Raw genomic sequence first — 25,642 nt, 5'->3', positions numbered from 1 at the left:
TGCAACGTTACAGAACAATTTTTTAGCTATTACATATATATATATAAAATTTAAATCCTTTTTTCAGAAAATAAAACATGATCACAAAAGAACTTGAAACTTCTCGTATATATATACACACACACACACACACACACACACATATATATATATATATATATATATATATATATGATTTTTTTTTATTTATACGAGTGCTCGCGTTTGTGTATGTATGATCGCAATTTTTCACAAAAATAAATTGGTAGATGTAGAGAGAAACATACCTGATTTAGAGAAGTTGCAAGAAAGAAATTGCACAGGAAGCAAATGAATGAACTCATCCAAAATAATCATCAGATCAACGAGATTTTTTATCAAGGGATAAAGAAATGACATATGGAACAATATGAATGAATGAATGATGAATGACAACAGATCGCCAACACAACTTCTTTGAAGGATTTCTGAATAAATGAATTGATGTAGGTTGTTGTACGCATACCACTTGTTAAATTACATTATACATAAAACATCAGGCACACTCGTAATGTAATTTTTTATTAAAAAAAGAATTTTAGAACTAATAAAACAAATAAAAAAAAACTTTTTTTTAATTTAGAATAAAATAATTTTAAAATTTGATCGATCAAATAACATTACTTTGTAAAAAATATTAAAAAATATAGATTAGTTAGAATAACATTTTGGAATTAAATAAATATGGAGTTCTGTTGCACAGCATGACATCCAGCGTAACCTTTAATCTCAAAAAGTACCTTGCCTTAAAATCCCAAACAGTACCTTGCATTAAGGATGTAACAAGTAAAATTGGCTGCATGGATATTCTCAGCTTAACAATATAACGTAAAATAATCGCATACGGTGACAGATTGCAAGTGTCATGCTAAGTTTACTTGGCTCTCGAAAAGCTCAAACGTGCAATACTTTCAATACTTTTTCGTATGAAAATATCATAAAAACAATTTTGGTGTTTATTTTAACAAAATCATGAAATACGAGAAATAACACAACTTTGGAAAAATACCATGGAAACTTTTCTGCAACTCATTATAAATAATATTATAATAATAAAGAATAATATTCGACCATTCAACGAGTTGAGATCTCTCTTCACAATGTGAAACTTCTCGATGATCAAAGTGAGCAACTGAACAGACGATGTCAACAAGCAGTTCCCATGTTCTTGCAGCAACGTTATTATGTTGGATTCATCACACTGACCAATGTCGAAGACATTAAAATTTTTAATTCAGTGAATAAAAAAAACAAACAATTAATATAACATAACAAATCAAAACTTTTACTCTTCAACCCAATTGCTACTTATTATAATGTTATTAAAGATCTGACGAGAAACAGTTGTCGAATTAGCTCAGACGGTTAAAGTGTCATGCTATTGCATTGTATGATAGCTTGATTCGAATACAATCTGGTCCAAGTTTAGATTGTTATTCACTCCTTGGGTTGAGTGTATGGTGCGATGCATGACCTTACAAACGTATGTTATATCACGTGAACAGTATAGTTCTAGCAGCTTAAAAGTTAATTGCAACCATGAAATGACATACGGAGAGCTCTGTGTCAGACAGAACCGCATACAAAAATAAAAAAGCAAAGAATTACATTTTTCTGATTGCTTGTTAGATAGAGGCATCTTCCTACAATGAGCCTGTGAATGAGAGAAAGGAGATCATGCATGTGGTCAGGCGGTGTGAGGACCACATTCCACGACTGATTGGCAGTTGTCGTCGTCGCAGCTGCAATCTTCTTTGAAGGAGTGCATGACTTGCTGTCCGGTGTTAGTTGCGACGCTTGTGCCACAGACAAGGATGCACATGATGTAGCCGAGCATTTTTTCTCAAGCTGATTTAAACATGATTCCTGTATAAATATAAGTTGGTAAATGATAGCTGTTCAAAGACTAATGCAGTGTTCCCAACGGGGGCGTGTGGGAAACATTGCATCAAACTTCATGATCGGGGGCAGTGGGGCTTTACGGGCTAAGATGGAAGGGGATATAGTTGGTACAAACAAAATCTAATAATAAGAAAAAGCCGCATACAATCATAAAATATAAGAAAATAGATGATTGATTGATTGATTGATTGATTGATTGATTGATTGATTGATTGATTGATGGATGGATGGCTTGATTGATTGATTGATTGATTGGATTGATTGATTGATTGATTGATTGATTGATTGATTGATTGATTGATTGATTGATTGATTGATTGATTGATTGATTGATTGATTGATTGATTGATTGATTGATTGATTGATAAAATAACCAAAAAAAAAATTTAAACAAACGGGGAAAAAACATTTTTCACCGAGATTGCAAATGATTATCTACAAATTTCATTATTTTAAACATTTTAGCATCATCAGCATAACGATACAAATTAACAAAACCGGTTTCATCATATACCTCAACATATCATTGACATAAAAAATATAAATAACTCGGGGCTTAGAACACTGCCCTAAGAAACACCAATCTACTTTAAAACGTTCCGATAAACACCTATCTAACTTTACAGAAAAAATACAATCAAGCGACAACTGACACCATACATTTTCGGTTTGTTATCAACAACGAATGAGAAGTCAAACGCTTTTTCGAGGTCAGTTGTAAATCACATCAATTATATAGCCATCATCAATAGCAGAAGTCAAATTATCCATCAATTTTAAAAGTTGCGTAACGACGGCCTTATTTTGATAAATCCGTACTGTCTGTAATCAAAAAAATTGTTGCGTATAAAATATTTAATAAGGGCATCCTTAATGAACGTTTTGAATGGCTTGCAAACGACGCCACAAAGCGGAATAAGTCTATAGTTGCAATGGTCATTTTTAAAAATTGGTGTAACTGTACTGTATCGCCATGCATCTGAGATGATTTTATATTTTAAAACAACGTGTTGAAGAAAAAACATTGGTAGTTGGAGAGGGAGTAACAGCAGTCAACAAGAGCTCTGGGGTAAATAATGTCAAGTCTTGCAGATGTGTGCTTGTTTATTTCATAATAAGCTGTAATATGAGAAAAAATTTCTGTTTTAAAATTTGAGCTAGCGTTTTTTAACTTTTCTAGACCCTATATTAAGAAGTTTTTAGTCATCTCGTTCGACGAGAAGATGTCTGTAATCGTTTTCTAATGTAGGGCTTTTTAAATTTTATCGCCAGGAAAGAGAGCACTTTTCAGGAGCTTTTCATCATTTTTTTGCATATTCATTGCCAACTTTATCTTCCAAAGCATTGTATATAATTAAATTTTTCTTTCACCTATATTTTTCACTTTTGAACTCAAATGTATTTTTAAGGCTGTCAATAGCTTTTTAAACAGCTTCTACCTCTTCAGTTGTAGCTGCCACCTGTCTGAATGCGTAGTATTATAGTTTGCGTCTTCACCTCCTCTCGAATGATTTTTGTCTGATCAACTAAATTATCTTTTTGTATCAGTAATCATCTCTTCTAGTTTTTTATTTGTTTCAACCTGTTTACTTTTGACTTTAAGAAGTTTTTTTATCAAACCGGCATCTGTTGCATCTGTCACAAAAATAAAGCAAGCCTCCAACAACAACAACACACGTTTAGACGACATTTTCCCCGAGATCGGGGGTTGCCGTTTGGCTACCTATGATGAAACCGAAATACCCCTCGACGCCATTCCATCATAAGTAATTTATTTCGCTAATTTTTACGCAGGACGCCTTTCCTTACGCAACCACAGTTATAAGCGGTGGGCCTAGCCTTTGATGATCCAACATCACTCACAAGGCAGTGAGGGTCAGTTTAATGTCATAACCAGGACATAAAGCAAGACTCCACTGTCAATAAATTCCTGAAGAACGTTACAACAACCCTGATTCCAGGCATCGCACAACAAGCATTTTATGACTTTATCTTTGTTGCCATTTTGCAGGCTAGGCATTTTACCATCTTCCATTATTCAAAAACATGTAAGTAAATAAAGAGAAATTAGCACTCTGTACGCAATACATATGGCGCTGTATTAAATGACACATTATCATCATTAAATAAATAAATGAACAAATAAATAAACTTCCTACATAATAATATAAAATGTACTTCAAAGTTGAAGGACAATATGTATAACTGTACAACTTTAACGAACAAAATTATAAAAACTGAAAAAGTGTATGTATACGACGAAAAAATTATCAAACTCAAAATTTAAATTAAATTAGATATTAATTGCAATTCAAAATTTTATTAAAATTCCACTGTCATCCAAAAATGAGAATATAACTGAACTACTCTAAATTTTCTCTTGTATATAAATTCAAACTTAGCAATACAATGATAGAAAACAGCAAAATTTAAGAAAAACTTATGAAAACTTATGAGCAACCAATTATTAAGTTGACCAAACAACAGTCAATGACTCACGGAATATTGCTGAATGTTGAACAAAATAATTTCCATAAAATTTCCAGTAGGAGTGAGAACTTCAGATGGTGACGATGAAGAGTGAATAGTTGAGAAGCCAAGCAAAGTTGATAAAGAGCTGCTGTTGTTCAAACTCTTCAATAAGATCTCTAGTTGGATCCTCTGTATCAGTGAGCGATTATATAAAATTAAACTTGTCAAATATCTTAGTCACCAAAAGTAAAAAATGACACACAAATGCCACACAATGTATCCACCATAACACACAAATGCCACACAATGCATCCACCACAACATATCAAGTGCCACACAATGCATACACCATAACATGTAAATGCCACACAATTCATCCATTATATAATACAAATGCAACACAATGCATCCTTTACATGATACAAAAGCACCTTTCCCTTGGATATTTTTTGCCAAACTTGGTCCTCCCCTCTAAGCAACTTATCAATTAATTGCAATCTAGTTGACAATGGAGGAAGTAATAATGGCGAACCCATGGTCAAAGTCAACCAAACATTCTAATTAAAATTGATGATGGTGGTGGTGGTGGTGGTTCAGTTGATAGAGACAATCATAATACTGAGATGAAAGTAATAAAGATAATTAAACAAACGATAACGAGGTTTTATTCTCGTATCCTTGTATATCAATTTTGTTAAACTTAGCTGAACTTGCATTACTTATGTATAAAATACAGTTAAATTAATAAATCAACGAATTTAGAAAAATGTAAACATCAAAGGCAAGCTGTGACAGTTCTTTATCAATTAGGTCGAATAGGAGCTGTCTGATGTTGTGTGCATGGTGCTCCATCACATCTTCATCATCATTCCTCGACATCATGAACAAAAAGTGCGTTCGTAGCAGGTCTAAACAGTTCACAGCAAAGTTCTCCTCATCACTGTTAATAGAAATTTATTTGAATATTGAAATCGCACAATCAACATACGACAAAAAACAAACTTTTTGTTAACGAAAGGTAGCATGGGCTGGCTGTCATCCAATTTCCTCATGAATTTGTCAATGAGTAGTTCAAACTGATGAAATGTCGTCTCGTGAAGATCGACGCATAATGTAGGTAACACAACGTTGCTCTTTTTATTCCTTCAATTCAACGGTCAATTTTTGATGACAATAATCATTCAAGCGTAATCAATAACAAGTGCCCGACCACAATTAAAACGTAGGGGCCGAAAAATTCATATCTTAACTTTTTTTGGCATTGTGCAGGTTGTTTTTGCGTCAATAACAAACCTTTCAAAACTTATAGTAAAACAAAAAACCTTTAAAATTGATATATGGTTATCGCGATTAATCAAAGTAAATAACCGGCAGCATAGCGCAATTCCTACGTGACTGGGAGAACTAAAGGTGCAACGCGGGTCTCCATTTGTTTATTTGGAACAACTCAAACAAAGTCCCAAAAGTGAAGTGATACGAAGTTTTATAACATTTGACTGACATTTGTTTCAAATTATTAATTTCTACTGTGAAGGTTTATATTTTGGTTTTGAGTAATAAACACTCAAAACCAAAATATTTACACGAGAGGTGTCACTAACTGCCGCGAACCCCGCTACACATGGTGTCAGAAAAGGGATTCCTGCCAAAGAGGAAAAGCAGGTAGTGGCAGTGATAATAATTGGTAAAACTGTCTGTTGGTAAAGTTATAGTAAAAATGAACGGGAATAAAAAGTCTGCGACCTAATAAGTATAGAGAAGTTCCCTCTTGAATAATAAAATTTAATTCAAAAAAAGGTCAATTTTCGCAGTATAATAATAATAAAACATACCAACAATTAGAAAATTACAAAAGCAACGTGAGGCCAATAGTCCAACCCAGAGTTCATTTTTAAATGTTCCACCACAACAAGCGTAACGAAAAAAAAATCACTGAACGAATAATTTGGTGGATGCAGAATTTGTTTATGTTTAAAGTAACAACAAAAAATGGAACGTACTGCGAAGTCAAAGTCAAAGAATAACCCGACCGAGGACGATGATGTCGTTATAGTTAACCCGGTACAAGCCGCACAGATAAGAAAAATCGAGATGGAGATGAGGATAATGGAAGAAACAGCAGCAGAAGCAAAGAAAACCGCAGCGGAAGAGTAAAAGATGAAAATACAGACAATAGAAAAGGCTGAACAACGAGCGGAAGAAGCTAAAAGCCGAATGAAGCTGGAGGAGGAAGACAGGAGGTTACACAGAGAAGCTGAACTGCAGCTAAAAAGTCGAAAGCAGCACTGCCCGGAAAGACCAGACTGCCAGAATAATTCGAAGATTCAGCCCAATGCTAAGAATGTGCCCGACAGATCCATGGGAAATATCAGCATATTTTCAGCGGATTGAAGGAATCTTTGATAGCTATAAAATTTATAAAGACTTGCGAGCAGAATTGTTATTGGCAAATTTGGAGATGAAGATGAAGAGAGTTTTGAATGAGATAAAAACGGAGGACTATAGGAACTATGAAGCCATCAAGCAGCAAATCATACGTTCTTGTCGATTCTGCTCGATGAAGCTTCAAGATGAGTTTTTCTTAGCTAGGAAAAGATATAATGAGACCTTACCTGCTTTTGCTTTAAGACTACATCGACACCTACGGTTCTATTTTCAAAGTCGTAAGATTGAAACTCTAGATCAAGCTCTATCACTGTTAGTTGTGGACAGAATTAAGGAACTGTTACCCAGAAATTTGTTGGAACATGTGCTGACTCAAGAAAGAGATAATTAGTTACAGTATGATCGCATGGCTAATATCAGACAAATACTTCCAAAGACCATTCATCAAAGTCCGAATTCAAGCCGGGCCAGTTTGTGAAGCATTGGTAGATAGTGGAGCCGAAGTTTGTGGGATCTCGCAGTGCCTATGTCAGAAGCTGGTACTTTCCCGAACGGAACGGATGAGGATCAAAGGATGGAATGGACAAACCACTGAGGTTGATGGCGCATGGGTGATGTTGACTCCCAACCATGATGAAGAGATAAACATCGCACCTGCTGTCCGGAAGTGGTGTGCGGTGATTCCTAACGGCAACGAACAATTAATTATCACACCAAAATTGGTAGATTTGTTAAACATGGCAGAACAGTATGTGGTACCTGCTAAGAAACCTAAAATCACAGAAGACAACACCTTAGTAAAGATTGACGAAGACAAGACACTGGCGTTTTACAACATCGATGATCCAAAGTTAAAGTGCCCGGAGAGGTGTGGACAGCCAGGTAAATTTGATGTAAATGTGGACACCCTTGTAGCTGACATAGCATTCTGCCATTTGTTCTGTGGACGCTACGAGAAAAACCTTCAGCAACCACACATATCGGCCCGTTTATAATGTTATATGGAACGTTGCCGAGGAGACCACTAACTATCATCAAGAATCATGGGTGGGAGAAAGATGTTTACCCCTAAAAATTGGAAAGCAGTCAGAAGAATACTTGAAAAAATTGCGGCATAATCTGGAAGTAGCACACTGATATGCTGTAAATAACGCAGGAAAAGAAAGTGACGTTATGCGCACTACTACAAACTGCGTAGTACCAGTGTCAAATTTCAGTTAGGACATCCAGTGATAGTCTTAGTTCTAGCCATGTGGAAAAATAAGTGGTGCAACAGGCACCATTATAAAAGTCAAATCTCCACATTCCTGTATTGAGATGGGGGGACAGAAGCATCATGTACATGTAAACCACATCCACATGTGACTAATAGTAAGGAAAAATGGAAAACTATTAACTCGCTTATGAATAAAACAGTTAAACGACAAAAAGTCCGATTGTCTGCATTTTGAAAAAGAACAAAAGAGTTAGACTGGTCGTAGATTACCGATATGTAAATAAATATTCGGCGAGTGACGGATATCCTGCCTCTGATTTACGTGAAGTGTTACAGAAGGTCAGCAAAGCCAGATATATCAGTAGTTTTGATGCAAGGAGCGGATACTGGCAGATCCCCATGGAAGAATAGTCTCGATGGTTGACTGCCTTTGTGTGTGACAAGGGTTTATATGAATTCAAACGCATGCCCTTTGGTTTGAAGTCCGCGAGTATCACGTTTGTTCGAGCCATGAAGGAAATGACCAAAGAAATCCAGCCCTTCACCGAGGCATACATCGATGATATCGCCGGGAGGATCATATGGTACACCTTCAGAAGTGGTAAAGCAGGCTGGTATAACCTTCGACATACGAAAGTGTCGATTTGCAGAGACCAAAATACCCCATCTGGGACATGTTGTGGAATCGGGTGAAATCGAGACAGACCCGGTAAAGTTGCAAAAACTCGACGATATTCGCACTCCAACTACAAAGAAAGAGGTCAGGAAGATCCTTGGATTTTTCAACTATTTTCAAAGTTTCATTCCCCATCTGCCCCGGACCTCACAAAGAAAGGAGCAAATAGTGTAGTACCATGGACGACCGCACATCAGAGAGTGTTAGAGGCGGTGACACGGCAATTAAGAAACGCCACTAGTCTGTATACCATAGACTATACTCGATCCTTTGGTTTAATTACAGATGCCAGCAATCACACGGTGAGATGTTGCTTAGTGCAACCTGATGACGATGGTAATGAACGTCCGATCGCATTCGCAAGCCAGAAGTTGTCAGATACCCAGCGTCGTTGGGCCACAATCGAAAAAGAGGCGTATGCCATTTTATGGGCTTTGCAAAAATTTCGTAGTTGGATATGCATGTCTGTCATCTATATCTACACTGATCACAATCCTCTGACCTATCTGACGGAAGTGGCTCCGAAGAGTTCTAAATTGATGAGATGGGTATTGGCGTTGCAAGAATATGATATACACATTCGATATCAGCTGGAAACAAGAATGTAGTAGACCTACTCACCAGGCTAACAGAGCCGGAGGAGGTGACTGGAGATGAGCGTAGGAAGGTGTGAATATTCCTCCCCAGAAATATTCATCATTTGGGGGGAAGGTATGTCAGGGTTCGAGGTGCCCAGTTAAGCACCTCATGATTAGTTAGAGCTATGAATGCGCTTTAGAGCAACGCCTGGAGATACAAAAAAAAAAGAAAGAGTGTCTCAGCTGGTAGAGTGGTTGGTGTAAAAATTAAAAAGTATTCAAGGTTTGGTGGTGCGCCAGTAGTGTTGACAACGTGTTTCAACAACAACCGCGCCTTCAGTTAGTAATTTATGTTAACGCGTTCCAACAACAACCTCGTCGTCAGTTGGTAATTTATATTAACGCATTCCAAGAACAACCTCGTCTTTACAACCCGTTCGACGTGTTCACGTCTGGTCTCAGTCGACAGTAGTAGACTCAACAACAATTCAACCTAGTTGCGACCGTCGTCACCGCCGAACGCCTCACAACTTCGTCTCAGCCGGCGACAACCTAGTAGTCAAGTCTACAAGAATCACACATTCGTACTCCGCCATTAGAAAAAATTTGAAAAAAAAAGCAATTAGAAATTCATGAGTTTTATGAAGACACATTTCACATATTTAAAGAGGAAAATTTTGCAATTTATATATGAATTTTTTATTACATCGACTTCATGCATATTTCACATAAAACCAAATTATTTTTCAAGAGAGCTTTTTCTATATTTACTTAAATTGTTTGTTGACACTAATGGAGTATTTTCTGAAATACTTTGTAAGCATCTGTTGCTTGAACCAATTGATTAATTTTTAAATTTGAAGTGAAATCTCATATTAAGCTCAAACGATATATATTCAAATAATGCCAAAATGTTCATAATAAAAACAATAAATATTAACAAATCAGTTACAAGAAATAATATTCACAGTGATATTTCACAGTGCAACCAACAACAAATTATTTGACAAACACCTCATAACATTATTAACACCATACAGAACAGGAACACACCAACATGAATGAACAAACAAGCAAACAAACCCTTGTGGAGTGGACCAAGCAAAACAATGAGAAGTGCCAGCAGATACTCTGTTGAGTCCGAGTGAACTGAGTGAAGGCAATTTTTGAGGGCTGTCTAGCGGTCCTTTGTTCACACTGATGCCACATTGAAACATTGTGTTCGTTCCCCAGGCATACACGTCACCTTCTGCATGGAGTTCATTTGTTATTCAAATATTTTTTCGTGGCATTTGCAACAGTCAGGATGATAACAGTGGTTGTAGAAGCGCTGATGGTCCAAATAACAACGACAACAATTGTTGCCCTTAAATAATCCATAATTATTCCCATTAATTTCCTTTCGAGATCAATGTTTGACATAATTATAATGAGTGATAATGATGATGATGTACAAAAATTGAATGTGATTATAACAATGGTGATTACAAATCACAACAAGCAATACAGCAAAACCGAACAATGATAATAAAGTACCTTTTGTAACAGCCAAACAATGAGAATCTCCAGCAGATATATCAACCACACAAACATGTTGTAATGTTGAAATAATAGTTGGTCCTAACATCAACCCTTCCGTGCCTACTCCAACACATGACCCTGAACCCCAAGAGAAAAGCTGTGTACAAATGAACGTGTGAGTGAATGTTTGGGTGCGTGGTGGTTGTGCCAAACGGCAGAAATATTCTCAATCATCCTTCTTTATTCGAATCAAGTGACTTATTAATCTTAAACGCATCAGTTTCAAATATGTTTCCATAACTTCGGTGCTTTTGACACTACACTTGATACTACATTGTAGAACGTGAAAAACAAAGTACATTTGTCTTATTCATAGATGTGATGATTTCAACATGTATTATACATTCATAGCTTATCTCGAACTCAGACCAACTGGATGGATTGAATTTCGTAAATTCTATGTAAACAAAAATCTTCGGAAGAACAGAACTTTTGTAACAATCAGCGAGAACCAACTGTTTTATCATATTTTAATAATGACGCCATACGTTACTCAAAAATTATTGAAATGCTAGAATCATTAAAAAAATCAATTATAGAGATGACAAGAACACACGCACAGTAAATCAAAATCAGCCTCCGGAGAACAATTGCAAATATTCGCCAAAAAAGCAAATATCCCACAGTTATGAGTTTCAACATCTATGGTTCTATTTGCTGTACCCTTCAATTTCTGTGCTCACAACTTCATTAATTTTAAAGTTTAATATAGTGAAAAATCTCAAATGGAAGACAATAAACACGTGATGGGACCACATCCAAACAATCTACAAAGCACAAATGCGAACACCAAAAAACAACACAAAGACAAGCGCAAATAAACATTAGCAAAAATAAAAGCAAAGATTACAAACACAATTTAAAAAAACTAACAGTGCAACCAAACAGAACAACCACAAACACAACAAAGAGAAACAAAATAACAACATTACAAACACAAACATACAAATGCGAACATGAAAACTACGAGGACAGCAAACGCAGATAGAAACAGAAACACAAAAAACATAAAAAAAAAGAGACTAGAACAGACACAAACACAAAATTTAAGTAATACAAGTAAAAACATACTTTGCCAGCTGAAGTTAAAGCTAGTGATGACTGGCAAGTGGCTGCCAGCATTTTCATGTGTATGCCCCTTAGATGTTCGATGATTTTAGGTTTCAACAATCTAGCCACATCCCCATGTCCCAATTTACCTCGAAGCAAAAGAAAAATCAAAATATAGTTTCCAATCATACGTCACATCATCGAGGAGATTGTCAATTGCAGATTTTAAACAACTTAAAGAGGCAGCATTTTAAAACATTAAGATGACAACGAGTAAAATAGCGCAAATAATAACATCGTAAGAGAACAGAGAAACGAATGGAAAAAATGAAAAAAATATTACCATTTGCTCCATCTCCGAAAGACCAGACCACCCATCCCTCTTGAGAGAGAGCCAGTGTATGCGAACTGCCACAACAGACTTGTGACGCAAGTTTCACATCATGAACCAGTGTAGGTACATTTCTATGCAGGACATCTCCAAGACCTGCGTGCATGAATGCGTGCGTAAAATTCCAAAGTCAGTCTATTGAAATAAAAACTTACATTCTGCAAGCCCACATAAACATTTGATTTGAAAAATCATAATGCTTTAAAATATAAAATCTGACTTCTGTGACAAATTTGGAAAATTCCAAAATTAAATCTTCCATCCAAAAATTCATTGAAATCTTAAATTATTCTATTTTAAATAACACAACTTAATCGGAGTTTGTTTGTTAAAACTAAAAAGAAAATCAGAGATAAAAAAAACCGACCTAACTTTCCATGTTCTCCATCACCCCACGTGTACAGTTCTCCATCTGTAGTAACAACGGCACTATGTCTGTACCCAGCAGACACACATAACACCACCTGCAAGTAGAGTATGAGCAGTTGTGCACAACAGCTATATGAAAAATGATTTACATCTGAATATTTTAAAAACATGTTCAACACATAAATTACATTGAATATAATAAACAGCGTTTTAGTGTCACATGCTGACTCTTATATAAATATATATAGTATATATATAATATATATATAGTATATATATATATATATATACTATAATATATATAGTTTCTGAAGTTGTATCGTTTGTTCTTTACTGTTTGTGCTGTGTTGCTCTTACAGACTTTGTATACGAACTGAGATACTTACTATCGTAAACATTATTGTTTTGTGCTGGATTAACTCTACAGACTTGTGAAACAAACTTAAATATTATCGTCATGGCTAAATCTCATTCTGCGGAGTCATTTGATAATATGATCTCTAAAGTTTTAGAAAAATCCAACGATAATGTGATGAAACTAATTGACAAGTTAATGGACAGATCAAATGAAAGTCTTGAAAAAATAATTATTCTGTCCAACAACAACCTGGAAAAACTGTTTGACAAATTTGACTCAAATGTTACAAAATTAATTGAAAAGTCAAATGAAAATGTGAGAAAATCATTGGCTCATTCAGAAAATATATTGAGTAAACTTTTCGAATCAACTGTCATTCGTATGGAGGCTCTCGGCAACAGTTTCGAGCGAGCAGTCAAAAGTATGTCGGAGGCCGTAACTGAGTCAATGAGCCAACTTCTTACAACAGTGGCTGCTCTGAGTACCAGTGTTTCAGAGTGCCAAAAACAGGTCTTAAAAATGAATGAAACTCCCCTGATTGAATCAATGACCAGGGCCCTATGGGCGGTTGATCAGGAGCGTAAAGACGAGGAACGACGAGCCAGCAATGTCATTATCTCTGGCATGGATATGCAGCCCGGAATCAACGATAAAGACGCTGTTTCTTCATTATGCGAGAATTATCTGACACTTAAACCGCAGATTGTCAAAACACGTCGAATCAACAACAAAAAGGTCTGTGTAACTCTATCAAGTCCTCAAACAGTTGACGACTTGATATCATCATCAAAACTATTGCGTTCATCGCCGAACACCAAACATATCTTCATCAACCATGACCTTTCAAAACGACAAGCCGAGCAGGCCTTTCTTAAACGCCAGGAACGACGTCTTGCAAGACCAAATCAGATATCCAGCGGCGTGCAGCCCTTTCGTTCCACGTAATATGAACCGGACACTTCGTATGTCTCTAGCAAATGTTAGAAGTTTGCAGAATAAAAAGAATGACCTTAATTTATTTTTGTCAGAATACGACCCTGACATTTTTTCTGTTATTGAAACATGGCTTTCACCAGAAGATCGTGATGAGTTAATACTACCTCCTGGTTTTTGTATTGTTAGAAAAGACCGTGGAACACGTGGTGGTGGAGTGGCTTTTGTCATTAAAAGCTCGGTTCATTACAAGGTCGTGAAAACACCAACAAAATACTCTCACATCGAAATAATCTCAATTGATGTTTTTTCTTCATCGACAACATATCGTTTCATCTCCTACTACCGCAGTGGTGGATTTGACAATTTGGCTGTCGACTATGCCATTGATAGCACACAATGCATCAGGGAGCTATGCAACGGTAATGTTAACTGCCTACTGGGCGATTTCAACCTACCGCTTATTGATTGGAATAACTATTCATCGCCAGATAACGCAATTTATAATTGTTTCATTGAACTTTTTAACGATCTTGGCCTGCATCAACTGGTGGACCAACCTACACGAGGTCAGAACATTTTGGACCTGGTTCTTTCTGACGATGCCAGCTTACTAGCCGAACTGGAAGTTTCCTGCCCATTTGCTTCAAGTGATCATTGCTGTGTTAATTTTACAATCAACAATTCGACCAACAACAATCCCCACAACAGAACATTTTTTTACGATTTCAACAGAGCAAACTACACTGTCCTGAATGATTATTTGTCAACAATAGATTGGGATTGCCATTTTCAATATTGTTTTGATGTTAATGCCTGTTGGAATATATTCGAACAAATAATCAACCATGCCATTTCAACCTTTGTTCCTTTGATTGGTCGGAATAGTTTACCGCCCAAGCGTTCAGTACCCAAGCCACTTCGTCAATCATACCAAGTCAAACTCCATTTTTGGAAAAAATGGAAACGAAGTTCAAATTCAGAGGACAGAGATCTCTACCTATCTACGTCCAAAAAATGTTCCAATTTAGCAAATATTTATCGCATGACTAGAGAAAACAACCTATTGTCGAAAGGAAATGTTAGAAGTTTTTATCAATATATTAATAACAGATTATTTTCCAAACCTCAAGTTTCCAGCTTAAAAATTGATAATAACAATACACCCAGTGACCCGATAGTTATGGCAAACACCTTCAATAGTTATTTTGCGTCAGTATTCACAATTGATGACGGAATACCTAGTACTCTACCTTCCCGTACTACAAAAACAATTGACGACATCTGTTTTACTCCTCATTCAGTTTATCTAGCTCTACGCAGTTTGAAAAATTCACACTCATCTGGTCCTGATAATATTCCCAATATCCTTCTCAAAAGGTGTGCTTCAAGTTTAGCTGTTCCTCTGTATCATATTTTTGATACATCCTTTAAGAATGGGCTTCTACCCACTATATGGAAGACTGCTATCGTTACTCCTATTCACAAAAAAGGACCAACTAATTACCCCAGCAACTACAGACCTATATCGCTAACATGTTCGTGTTGTAGAGTCATGGAAAAAATTATTAACGGCAGTCTCCGGAATTATTTGTTAGACAATAATTTAATATCTTTCTTTCAACATGGATTTTTGCCTGCCAGATCAACTTCCTCTAACATCATCAAATTTGTTAGTGATTCTTTGTCGACCCGTCAAACAAAAGAAAGTTGCGATACAGTTTATCTCGATTTTCAAAAAGCATTCGACTCAGTTTCACATGCCAAGTTGATTTGCAAATTACAGGCTTACGGTGTAACTGGCAAACTATGTAGCTGGTTGACTGATTTTTTACATGAGCGATCTCAATTTGTTCAAATTCTTAACAAATCATCTAGTTCTACAGCTGTAACCAGTGGTGTTCCCCAAGGAAGTGTCCTTGGGCCAACTCTTTTTCTCATATTCGTCAACGATATAGATGACTGCATTTCATCATGCCCTGTTTCTATGCTGCTTTTTGCGGACGACATCAAATTATACGCCCGATCATCTAACTCTATTCAACTTCAACGGTCAATCAACAATATCGTATCATGGAGTAACAAATGGCAACTGCCACTGTCCCCTAACAAATGCTCAACTTGTTCCTTCATTCCATCAAGAAATACTACAGTTACAAATCAATACACGATTGATCACCATGTTTTAACACCTAATGAGTGTTTTAAAGATCTTGGCGTAATAATTGACAAACAACTTAACTTCACTCGGCATATCAATGACATCACGCACAAGGCATCAACACGAGCTCGGCTTATAATTAAATGTTTTACATCAAGAGACAAAAACCTACTAATTAAAGCTTATTGTACCTATGCTCGTCCCTTGTAGGAATATTGTTCTCCTGTCTGGAATCCTCATTATCGATATCAGCTGATGAAGATCGAAAGTGTTCAGAGAAGATTTACTAAAGCCATCCCCTCAATCCGCCATCTTCCATACCTATCACGTTTAAACTCAGTTGGCTTGCAAACGTTAGAACATCGTAGATTGATTTTCGACCTGTGTTTTTTATTCAAAATATTGAACAACATCATCAACTCCGATCTGATTGATCAATTTACCCCGTCGTCATATCTATCAACTCGAGGTCATCACCGTAGACTGCACGAATCCAATTCTAATAACAACACAACAAAATACTTTTTTTGCAACAGGATAGTTAAAATTTGGAATGCACTGCCTGAGGAAGTAGTTTCCTCACCTTCATATGCCATTTTTAAAACGAAACTACTTACTGTTGACCTTAGAAATTTTTTGCAGATTAAATAACTTAATAACTATCCATGTTTATTGTTTGTATTTTTCTGATTATGGTCTCCATATTATGCAAAACCTGTCATTTCTTTCTTTTTCGAGATACATTTTTCTTTTACTCTTTGATATATTATAAATTATATAATATTTCAAACATTTAACACAATTATGCTTTCCATATATTGTTCAACTTGTCTTTTTATACTGTATTATAGGAATCTCGTGTTGTGTTCTATTGGAATTAAATGCTGTATATATGTGTTTGTGTGTGTGTGTGTGTGTGTATGTATATATATTTTTAGCTGTTCATATTTAATTCACTGTTTATGACCTTGACCATACTTGTTATTCTTTAACTTTGCTCATTAATGATTAGCTGAATGATATTGACGATGTGACTGGTAGTTATTTCCATATTTTGGTTGTTTTCATTATATTTCTGCTTCACTGTTACGATTAATTAGTTATTGAATCTTCTTTTTTTTTTTTTTTTTTTTTCACTGACTGACGTTTATTATATTTGAAGAATTGTTGATTTTTTCCCTGACTGGGTAAGCGGCATGTCAATGCCCTCTGGTCAGTTGGGTCAAATAAATAAATAAAATATACTATATTATACTATATATATATAGTATATATATATATATATTATAATATATACTATATTCTATATATACTATTATAGAAAAAGAAACGAAGATTGTACATGTGTTTTGTGGATCTAGAAAAGGCTTTTGATCGAGTACCGAGGAAGGTCATTGAATGGGCGTTGAGAAAGAAAGGAGTGAATGAGAGACTTGTTAAAGCTGTGATGCAGCTGTATGAGGGGGCGAAGACAAAGGTGAGGTTCGGAAGGGGGATGTTTAGTGTTAAGGTAGGAGTGCAACAAAGATCAGTGTTATCACCGTTTTTGTTTGAAATTGTGATGGATGTTGTGTGTTGAGGGGTTGTTATTTGAGATTTTGTATGCAGATGATTTAGTCTTGATGGCTGAAAGCATGGAAGAATTGCAGTTAAAATTTGACAGATAGAAAAGTGTTATCGAAAAGAAAGGGTTAAAAGTTAATATTAGTAAGACGAAGGTAATGATGAGTGGGGAAGGTGGGGAGCAAGTGATAAGTAAAATAGACCATTGTGGGGTATGTGACAGGAGACTGAAGGCTTACCCGGTATTGTGTATAGGATGTCAGAAGTGGGTGCATAAGAGATGTAATGGTGTGAGGGAGCACTGAAAAAGGTGGAAGGCACGTTCAAATGTGAGAAATGTGTTCATGGTGTGATTAATAGGACGGACGCAAGGACGGGGTTGAGGGGGGGGGGGGTATTGAAAGAGTGGAAAGCTTTGTTTATTTAGGGGTTAAGCTGAACGCGGATGGAGGATGTTTGAGCGCTGTTACGGCTAGAGTTCATGTGGGATGGATAAAATTTAGGAAACTGGGTGGGGTATTGTGTGGAAAGAAATGGTCAGTGAAGATGAAAGGGAGGGTATATAAAGCATGTGTGAGAGCAGCGATGGTATATGGTGGTGAAACTTGGGTGTTGAGGAGAGAGGAGGAAAGTGTTCTGCAGAGGGCTAAAAGAGCTATGGTGAGGATGATGTGTGGAGTTGAAGTGAAGGATAGGAGGAGTAGTACAAAGCTGATGTCGATGATGGGACTGGATGAGGACATTGTGACATTGATAAGGAGATCGAGATTGCGGTGGTATGGACATGTGTTGAGGAGGGATGAAAGGGTCGGGATTAGGCGAGCGTTGGAGTTCGAGGTTGAAGGACTGATAGGAAGGGGTCGTCCGCGATTGGGATGGAGAGAGCAGGTGGAGAAGGACAGAGTGAAAGCGGGGTTGCACGATGGATGGCAAAAGCCATCTACGCATTAAAAATTGAACTATTATTCACCGTAAATAAAACCATTTTTAACTTAACAGCTCGAGAATTACAAGGTATTCAACGTTTGAATCGGTTTATCATTTGTGTTTATCTTCAGTCATGGTTTTCATGCAGGCTCACTGCAGATGCACCTGTGAATGATATTTTGTTGATACAGCGTTTGCATGAATACGACGATGCAGTTCTTGGTTCGACTGGATTAAAAATGATGCTGCGTCATTCTTGGTACATGAGTCCAGAATTGGCAACTCTTGCTCTTTTTTCATCTCTCCTGTCTGACAAAGAAAAGACTGATCTTGTCCGCACAAAACAAGCAGATCGAGGCCCACATCTGATGAAAACACTACCACAAAGTTTTAACAATTTGCGTGCGTCTAAAACATTTTTTTAAACATCCAATATTGATGCCAGTTTTCTTGATGTACCTGTTGAAAACTGGTCAGATACTCCTTCTTTCCAAGTTGCAGCAGTGTTTGTAAGGAATCTGGTTTGCATCAATGACTCTGCAGAACGGGGAGAAGCGTTGGTACAACATTTCAATGAAACAATCACCAAAGACGCAGAGCAGAAACAATTTTTGCTTCAAGTAGTTGAACAGCATAGGAAAAACTTTGCAGAATATAATCGTGAACTGCTAGCTAAAATTTGAATTATTTGCATTGCATTGCATATTCAAGCGAACTGAAATTCAATCAATCATTTTTGACCTAATTTTTGAAATTAAAAAATAAAAGGCATTGCAGATTTATATATTTTTTCACAATTATATATTTTGTTTCATTTGTATAAACAAATCATAAAACATTTATAATCATATCATATAACACTGTATCAAAAGTTGGTAGCGAACGATCAAACACCAAAATCGGAAACTTTCGACCCCTTGGGGGACCTCTAAACATTGTCCAAATGGGCTAAAATTTGGCAGGTAAATTACTGTTACTATACCGACATATTTAATGGGGTGAGACATTAATATTTTAAAACTTCATATTTTTGGAACACCCTAATATGTATATATATATATATATATATATATATATATATATATATATATATATTATATATAATATATATTATATTATATATATTATATATATTATATATATTATATTATATATATATATATATATATAATTATATATAATTATATATATATATATATCTTCAAATGCAAATAAACCTATGGCAATTATAAACCAAACACATGCAAACAGATAAACACACACAGATAGACACATTCGGAGACAAACGCAAATGCAAATAAACACGGATCAACACACTTGTACTGTACACATTAACTCAAACCTTCCCAAGTAGTGGACCAGCAATGAGCTTTGGAGAATAAACTGTGACATTGTCTCCATGACCCAACTTACCTCCATTACCTGAAATAAAAATTGATTCAAGCACAATAAATTAAATATCATGAAAAAAAAAACAAAATCTATGGTAATCATTTAAAAAGTTGAAAACTTAACATCTGACTGTAAAACTATTGAACCACAGCAGCAACAGGACAGTGACAAAAAGTGATTGCTTATGTTAGTAGGGTCAAAAAAATTATTGTGCTACGCGAAAAAAATTGTTAGTAGCCGTTTATTTTTTAAATACTTTAGGCAACATTTGTTAGGTAAAAATTTACCATCAGCACTGACTATGCACCGTTGACGTGGTTAAGAAACAAACCCAACCCCATTGGTCAGCAGACAAAGTAGTTAAAACAAAAAGAGAAGTTTGATTTTAATATTTTTCATAGGTCAGGTACAAAACATGAAAACCGTGTAAAAAAAAGAGTGTTACAAACCAGAGATACGGGCAGTGAAACAGATTAAAAAAACGAATTCGCCGACCTGAGAGAGGCTCAATCTTTGGAAAAAACGATCAAAATGTTTGTGTAGTGGTAGCAGGAAAACGCTACCAAACCGCCCTGGGACGACATATCAGGTGAAGATAAAACTTTCAAAACGCTTTGGAACTTATGGGACCGTCTGGTAATCAAAGACGGAGTGCTATATGTAGGCGATTTAAAATAGCGGAAACTGGAGATGTGATTTGGCAAGCCTTGGTGCCCCCAAATAAGATAAATTCAGTTTAATTAATTTTTCATACAGGAATGAGAGTTGGACATTTAGGCGTGGAGAAACTGAAAAAATCCGTCCAACGAAGGTTTTACTGGCCAACATGGAAAACCGACGTTGAGATGTTTGTCAGGACGCGTGAAAAATGCAGTCGATACTACCGGGGTAAGTCACTACAACGAACGAAAATGAGAATAATGTTGTCTGGCATGCAATGGAAAAGAGAAGCTCTGAATATCACCGAGCCTCATCCTAAATTGAGGAAGGGATATATTTTCATACTGACTATTTTAGAACGTTTTACAAAGTGGGCAGAGGCATTCCCTTAACCTCAGAAATTTTCCAAGGTTTTGAATGCCACTGCAAATACTTAAGATCATGATAGAAAATTTGAAAGTGAACTGTTTTCCACACTATTACACAATTTGGTAATCGAAAAGTTAAGAGCATCGCCTACAGTCAATCTTCCAATGGGGCGATAGAATGATTCCACAAAACTCTAAACTTGATGCCGACCAAGGTTGTGGAGTAATCCCAGAGTGATTGGGAAGAATATTTATCACATGTTATGGCAACGTATTGAGCAAGCTTACCTTCGGCAACAGGGTTTATCCCAACTAGAAAATTATTTCATTCTTCAAGTCTGATAGACAATATGTTCACAAACGACAATATCGAAGTAACTTTATCATTCACTATTTCTCTTATCGTTTCTCAATATTATCTGTAATTAATTTTTCTCATCTGAGTAATGCAAAAGAAAATATTAAGCCCATTTATAAAACCCTCGATTTCAAAAATTAAATTCGCCTTATCAAATGAACAGTGGGAGTCGATTGTTGGAGAAACCAACGATTACCAGTGTTTGGACAAATTTTAAAATAAATTTCAACGAAGTTCCGGACCCATATGCTACTTTGAAATATTGCCCACCCACAAAAATAAAAACTGTTGGTTGAATTCGGACTTCATCAAGTTAGTCAAAATAAAAAATAAATTATACAAAAAAACTAACTTATAATCCCACAATTAAAAACTTGTTAAAAGTTTCAAAATTTTCTACCATCTAACAAACGAAATCTTTAAAAATTTTATTATCAGAATTCATATAAAAAGTCAAATATCGCACTAAGGCGTAGTCACCTGACATATGAGTTTAAAAGCCTTTTCAATCTTTGTACACATCAGCAGATATTATAAATCAGAAAAACTGCATCAGTATCAATATGCCTTACAAATATATGCACAAAAGCGAAAGTGACATAAAAACTGGCTAGGAAACCATGGTGACACATGACATCTTCGACAACAACACCAGCACAATATACACAAATTCCAATCTCAACCACATAATGATCGTTGAAGCTATCTCCATCAACATCAGACAACCTCAGATAAAAAAGTTAATCTTATTTTCTCAAGATATATGAATTTATTTTTTCGTTTTCTATTCGTCATCAGAACAGCTTACCTTTAAATGCTATTTATAAGTTTAATTGTGATTTTTAATTGATTTGTTTATTTTTACTGTGACCAAATAAGTGATGCTTTTGATTAGAAAAAAATGTCAAGTATATATAAGACAGGAAAACAAATTTAATTGCAAACCATCTCCCCAGCTGTAAACTGTGCCATCAATGCTCAGGGCCAATGTATGTCCATCTGTACCTTTTGACGAACTGACCTTTTTGAACTTTGGCTTAACCCCTCCACAACCACCTTCACTTACTGTTATCAACTTTGGAGATGTTTGCACCTGGAAATTATACATCTATATAATACAACTTATCACAACTATATTTTATGACTATCACAAACACAATTTTTAACATTTAATATTTCAGCCATGTTCTTGATATTTGTTTAACGACATTAAAAATTTTACAAAATTATTATTTGTTAAATAAATTAAAATACATTTTTATATATTCCATTTTAATTTTAATTTTTCAATTTAATAGCGACAAATTCCTTAACAAATTGATTTTATGCTCTCAAAATGGCAAACGCAGAAACGGCTGTCAGCCAGCAGTATGTTATGAAAAAAATGAATCAAAACAATCACAAGTTGTCAAAAATAAATTAAAAATGTAATTAACACAAAATGGGGCAGAAAACATCATTTCAAATTACATATATATACCTATGTATGTGTGTGTGTTTGTGTGTATGCGTGTGTACGTGTGTGTATGTGTGTGAATGTAACTCTGTAAATATGTGTGTGTTAGCGAGTGTGCATGAGTAACAGTCAAGGCATAATGATTTATTTTCTGACTGGTCATATTTTATAATTAATTATACAAAACAAATGCCAAACCAAAACGTAAATGTCAAACTAAAGCTACCTGAATGTGAGATTGTTGCATAGGATTAGAGTTTAATGCACTGGATGGTCCAAGACCCAATCTTCCAAATGTATTCTTACCACATGTCATCATTGAACCATCTTTGTTGATCACAAATGTACAGTATTGCCCTGCTTCTATCTATTTTGATATTTCAATCATTGTTGTCACATAAATTTGCTAGTTTAAGCTCAGAACATTAATGTACTATTTTAACTTGTGCCGTTTTGCAGAAGCATATGGCATCAGAAAAAGATTTAGAGATTATGGAGAGAGAACACAATTAGAGATGAAGCTGCAATTGAATGTACAATCAATGGGTGAAAAAAAAATAAAATATTTAATAATGAATTAGGACAAAATGGTGAACAAACTTCAAGCACATAAAAAAAAAAAAATATTTAATAATGAATTAGGACAAAATGGTGAACAAACTTCAATCACACCAGCAGAGAAGACAGCAGACAGCCTCGGCACAAGAACTTTATCCTGGCTTCCCTCCCCTAACTGGTAGCTGTTGTTGCTACCCCATGCATAAACATCTGTGCAATTCTGTGATTCATGACTCACCGCTGAACCACTAGTACTACAATCTGGCAGTTTTGTTTTGTTTGAAGTCGCAAGGATGGATTTTGTTGTTGCTGAGCTGATGCATTCATTTGCCAGCAAGGAGAGCTGGGTTTGATTAAAAGTTAACATTATTATCATTTCTTCATGTAAAATAATTTATATGTTAACTGTATATAATGCTACTTACTTTATGAAAACATTTGCTTTACTGAATTATATGTTAAAATTCGTCAATCTAACTGGTCAATAAATTCACCCATAAGCCATGCTACTATGCAACGCTGTGTAATATTAAGCGACGTCATTTATCCAAACGGAATTAAATTCATCAATTTAATGAAAAAACTAAAAAAAAAGAATATTATAGAATAGGAGGAACAACTATTAAATGAGTCAACAAATGAATGAGTTCATGCCAGGAAAATAAAAAACTGGAAGAGTGAAAGAAAGAACATGTAAATATTTTAAAAAGTAAGAAAATGAAGAACCAAATTGAAGAAAACATGAAGGTCAAATTACAAAAACCAAATCACATATAACTACAACATAAAAATAATCCAATTAATGAATGAGCAAATGAATGTATGAATAATGAATAGAAAATTGAATGAATGTGCAAGTGATTGGATAAATCATTGAATGCAGGAATAATTATTTGCTTACCTTCTTCAACAGGATCAGTGCAGCATTGTAGAAATGCACGGACCCACCATTGTGGCAGACGTCCAAGTGTGTACTGCTCAGAACTGATTTCTTATTTATCTTATGTGTAATTAAAAGGAAACATTTTGCATCTATGCAGTTGCACATTCATTAATGTTTAAAAATACTAACAGCATCAGAAACAATTTGGGCCATCTCATTTAAAATATTTGTAAATTGATGGTGAGAGATGCTTAGATCAGCCACGTCAGTTAAATCGGGATGATGAAACATCAAGAGAACAGTTTGGATCCAATCCAACATGCCACATAGATGACCACGTTTCAGGCACATGAGCAGCATTAATTCACAAGCCAACCTCTGGCCATTTTTATTTAATTCAGACATATCATGACAGGAAGACTTGAGAAATTTCAATATTTCATTAAGGGAATAAACCCCTAACTCAGTCAGCAGATTGTCATCTGATAAGCTTAGTGGGGGCATTGCGGATACAGCATTCACTGCTGCTTGTAAAACACCACAACTCATACTGTTTTTATTATAATTTGGTAACAAGGTTCTCAGAGATTTGTCTATAACCCAATTCTCTCTCAACAAAGAAAAAACCATCGATAAGCCAGTTTTTATGCTGAATTCCAAAAAAGGATTGTTTACAAAAAGAGTGGATCTAGCTTGACCGTTAGATGGAGTGGAAAAGTTTTTCTTAGGCTTGTGTATCTCAAACAAGCTGGTGGTTCTGTTTTGGTAGAGAAGTGAGTCTGCATGAAGCATGCGATTTAATACTGCCAAGTGTTTCTCCATTAGTGTTGAACAAGCTGATTGCCTACTTAATGCAAACATTAGAGCACCCTGACATTTCAAAAATAAATACGTGACCTTTTTAATCTCATCATGGGGAATTGTCACAACATGTATACATGGAACATTTTCATACAGGACATTTTTTTGTACTTCGGTGACTTCCAAGTTTTTCAAAAGCTTCTGATACAAGAGTTCAACGGATGATCTTTCATAAAGTAAGTGACTTTTTTCAGTTCTCCAGGTTAAATTTAAATGATCACACCAGCTGAATTTTCTTTGCACATGAGCCATTATTTTGCCTGTGTTCACTATAAAAATATAATAATATTTTTACTATTATTATACGTTATATATTATAATTTATATTAAAGATTAATGATAATTAGATTAATTAATTTCAAAATATCACTCCTTTACCACCTTCTAATAAATATAAATAAGTATAATAAATATACATATTATATATATATTTACTATGTCATAAAAATAAAAAATGTATTAATATAAATTATAAAACTTATTCTGTTTCTATTTTTATTTTATTAGAACACACACACACAAATAA

General features: G+C 35.3%; 1 protein-coding gene across 1 annotated transcript; it reads right to left on the bottom strand.

Annotated features, from left to right (window-relative positions):
• Positions 1-4,407: 4,407 nt before the first annotated feature.
• Positions 4,408-25,368, bottom strand: HELRODRAFT_90701 (hypothetical protein; the record flags this gene model as incomplete). Its single annotated transcript, XM_009032728.1, has 14 exons — positions 4,408-4,581; positions 4,824-4,949; positions 5,167-5,332; positions 5,395-5,535; positions 10,331-10,496; positions 10,784-10,925; positions 11,900-12,027; positions 12,222-12,365; positions 12,637-12,733; positions 19,923-20,002; positions 22,304-22,394; positions 23,041-23,181; positions 23,476-23,750; positions 24,441-25,368. The coding sequence occupies 14 exons, from the start codon at positions 25,366-25,368 to the stop codon at positions 4,408-4,410; spliced, it is 2,799 nt and encodes a 932-aa protein (XP_009030976.1).
• Between the last annotated feature and the right edge of the window lie 274 nt (positions 25,369-25,642).

The sequence above is a fragment of the Helobdella robusta genome (genome assembly GCF_000326865.2).
Source record: "Helobdella robusta unplaced genomic scaffold HELROscaffold_87, whole genome shotgun sequence".
NCBI classification, from domain to species: Eukaryota; Metazoa; Annelida; class Clitellata; order Rhynchobdellida; family Glossiphoniidae; genus Helobdella; species Helobdella robusta.
Note: the sequence above shows the minus strand (reverse complement) of the source record. Positions and strands in the feature narration are given on the sequence as shown.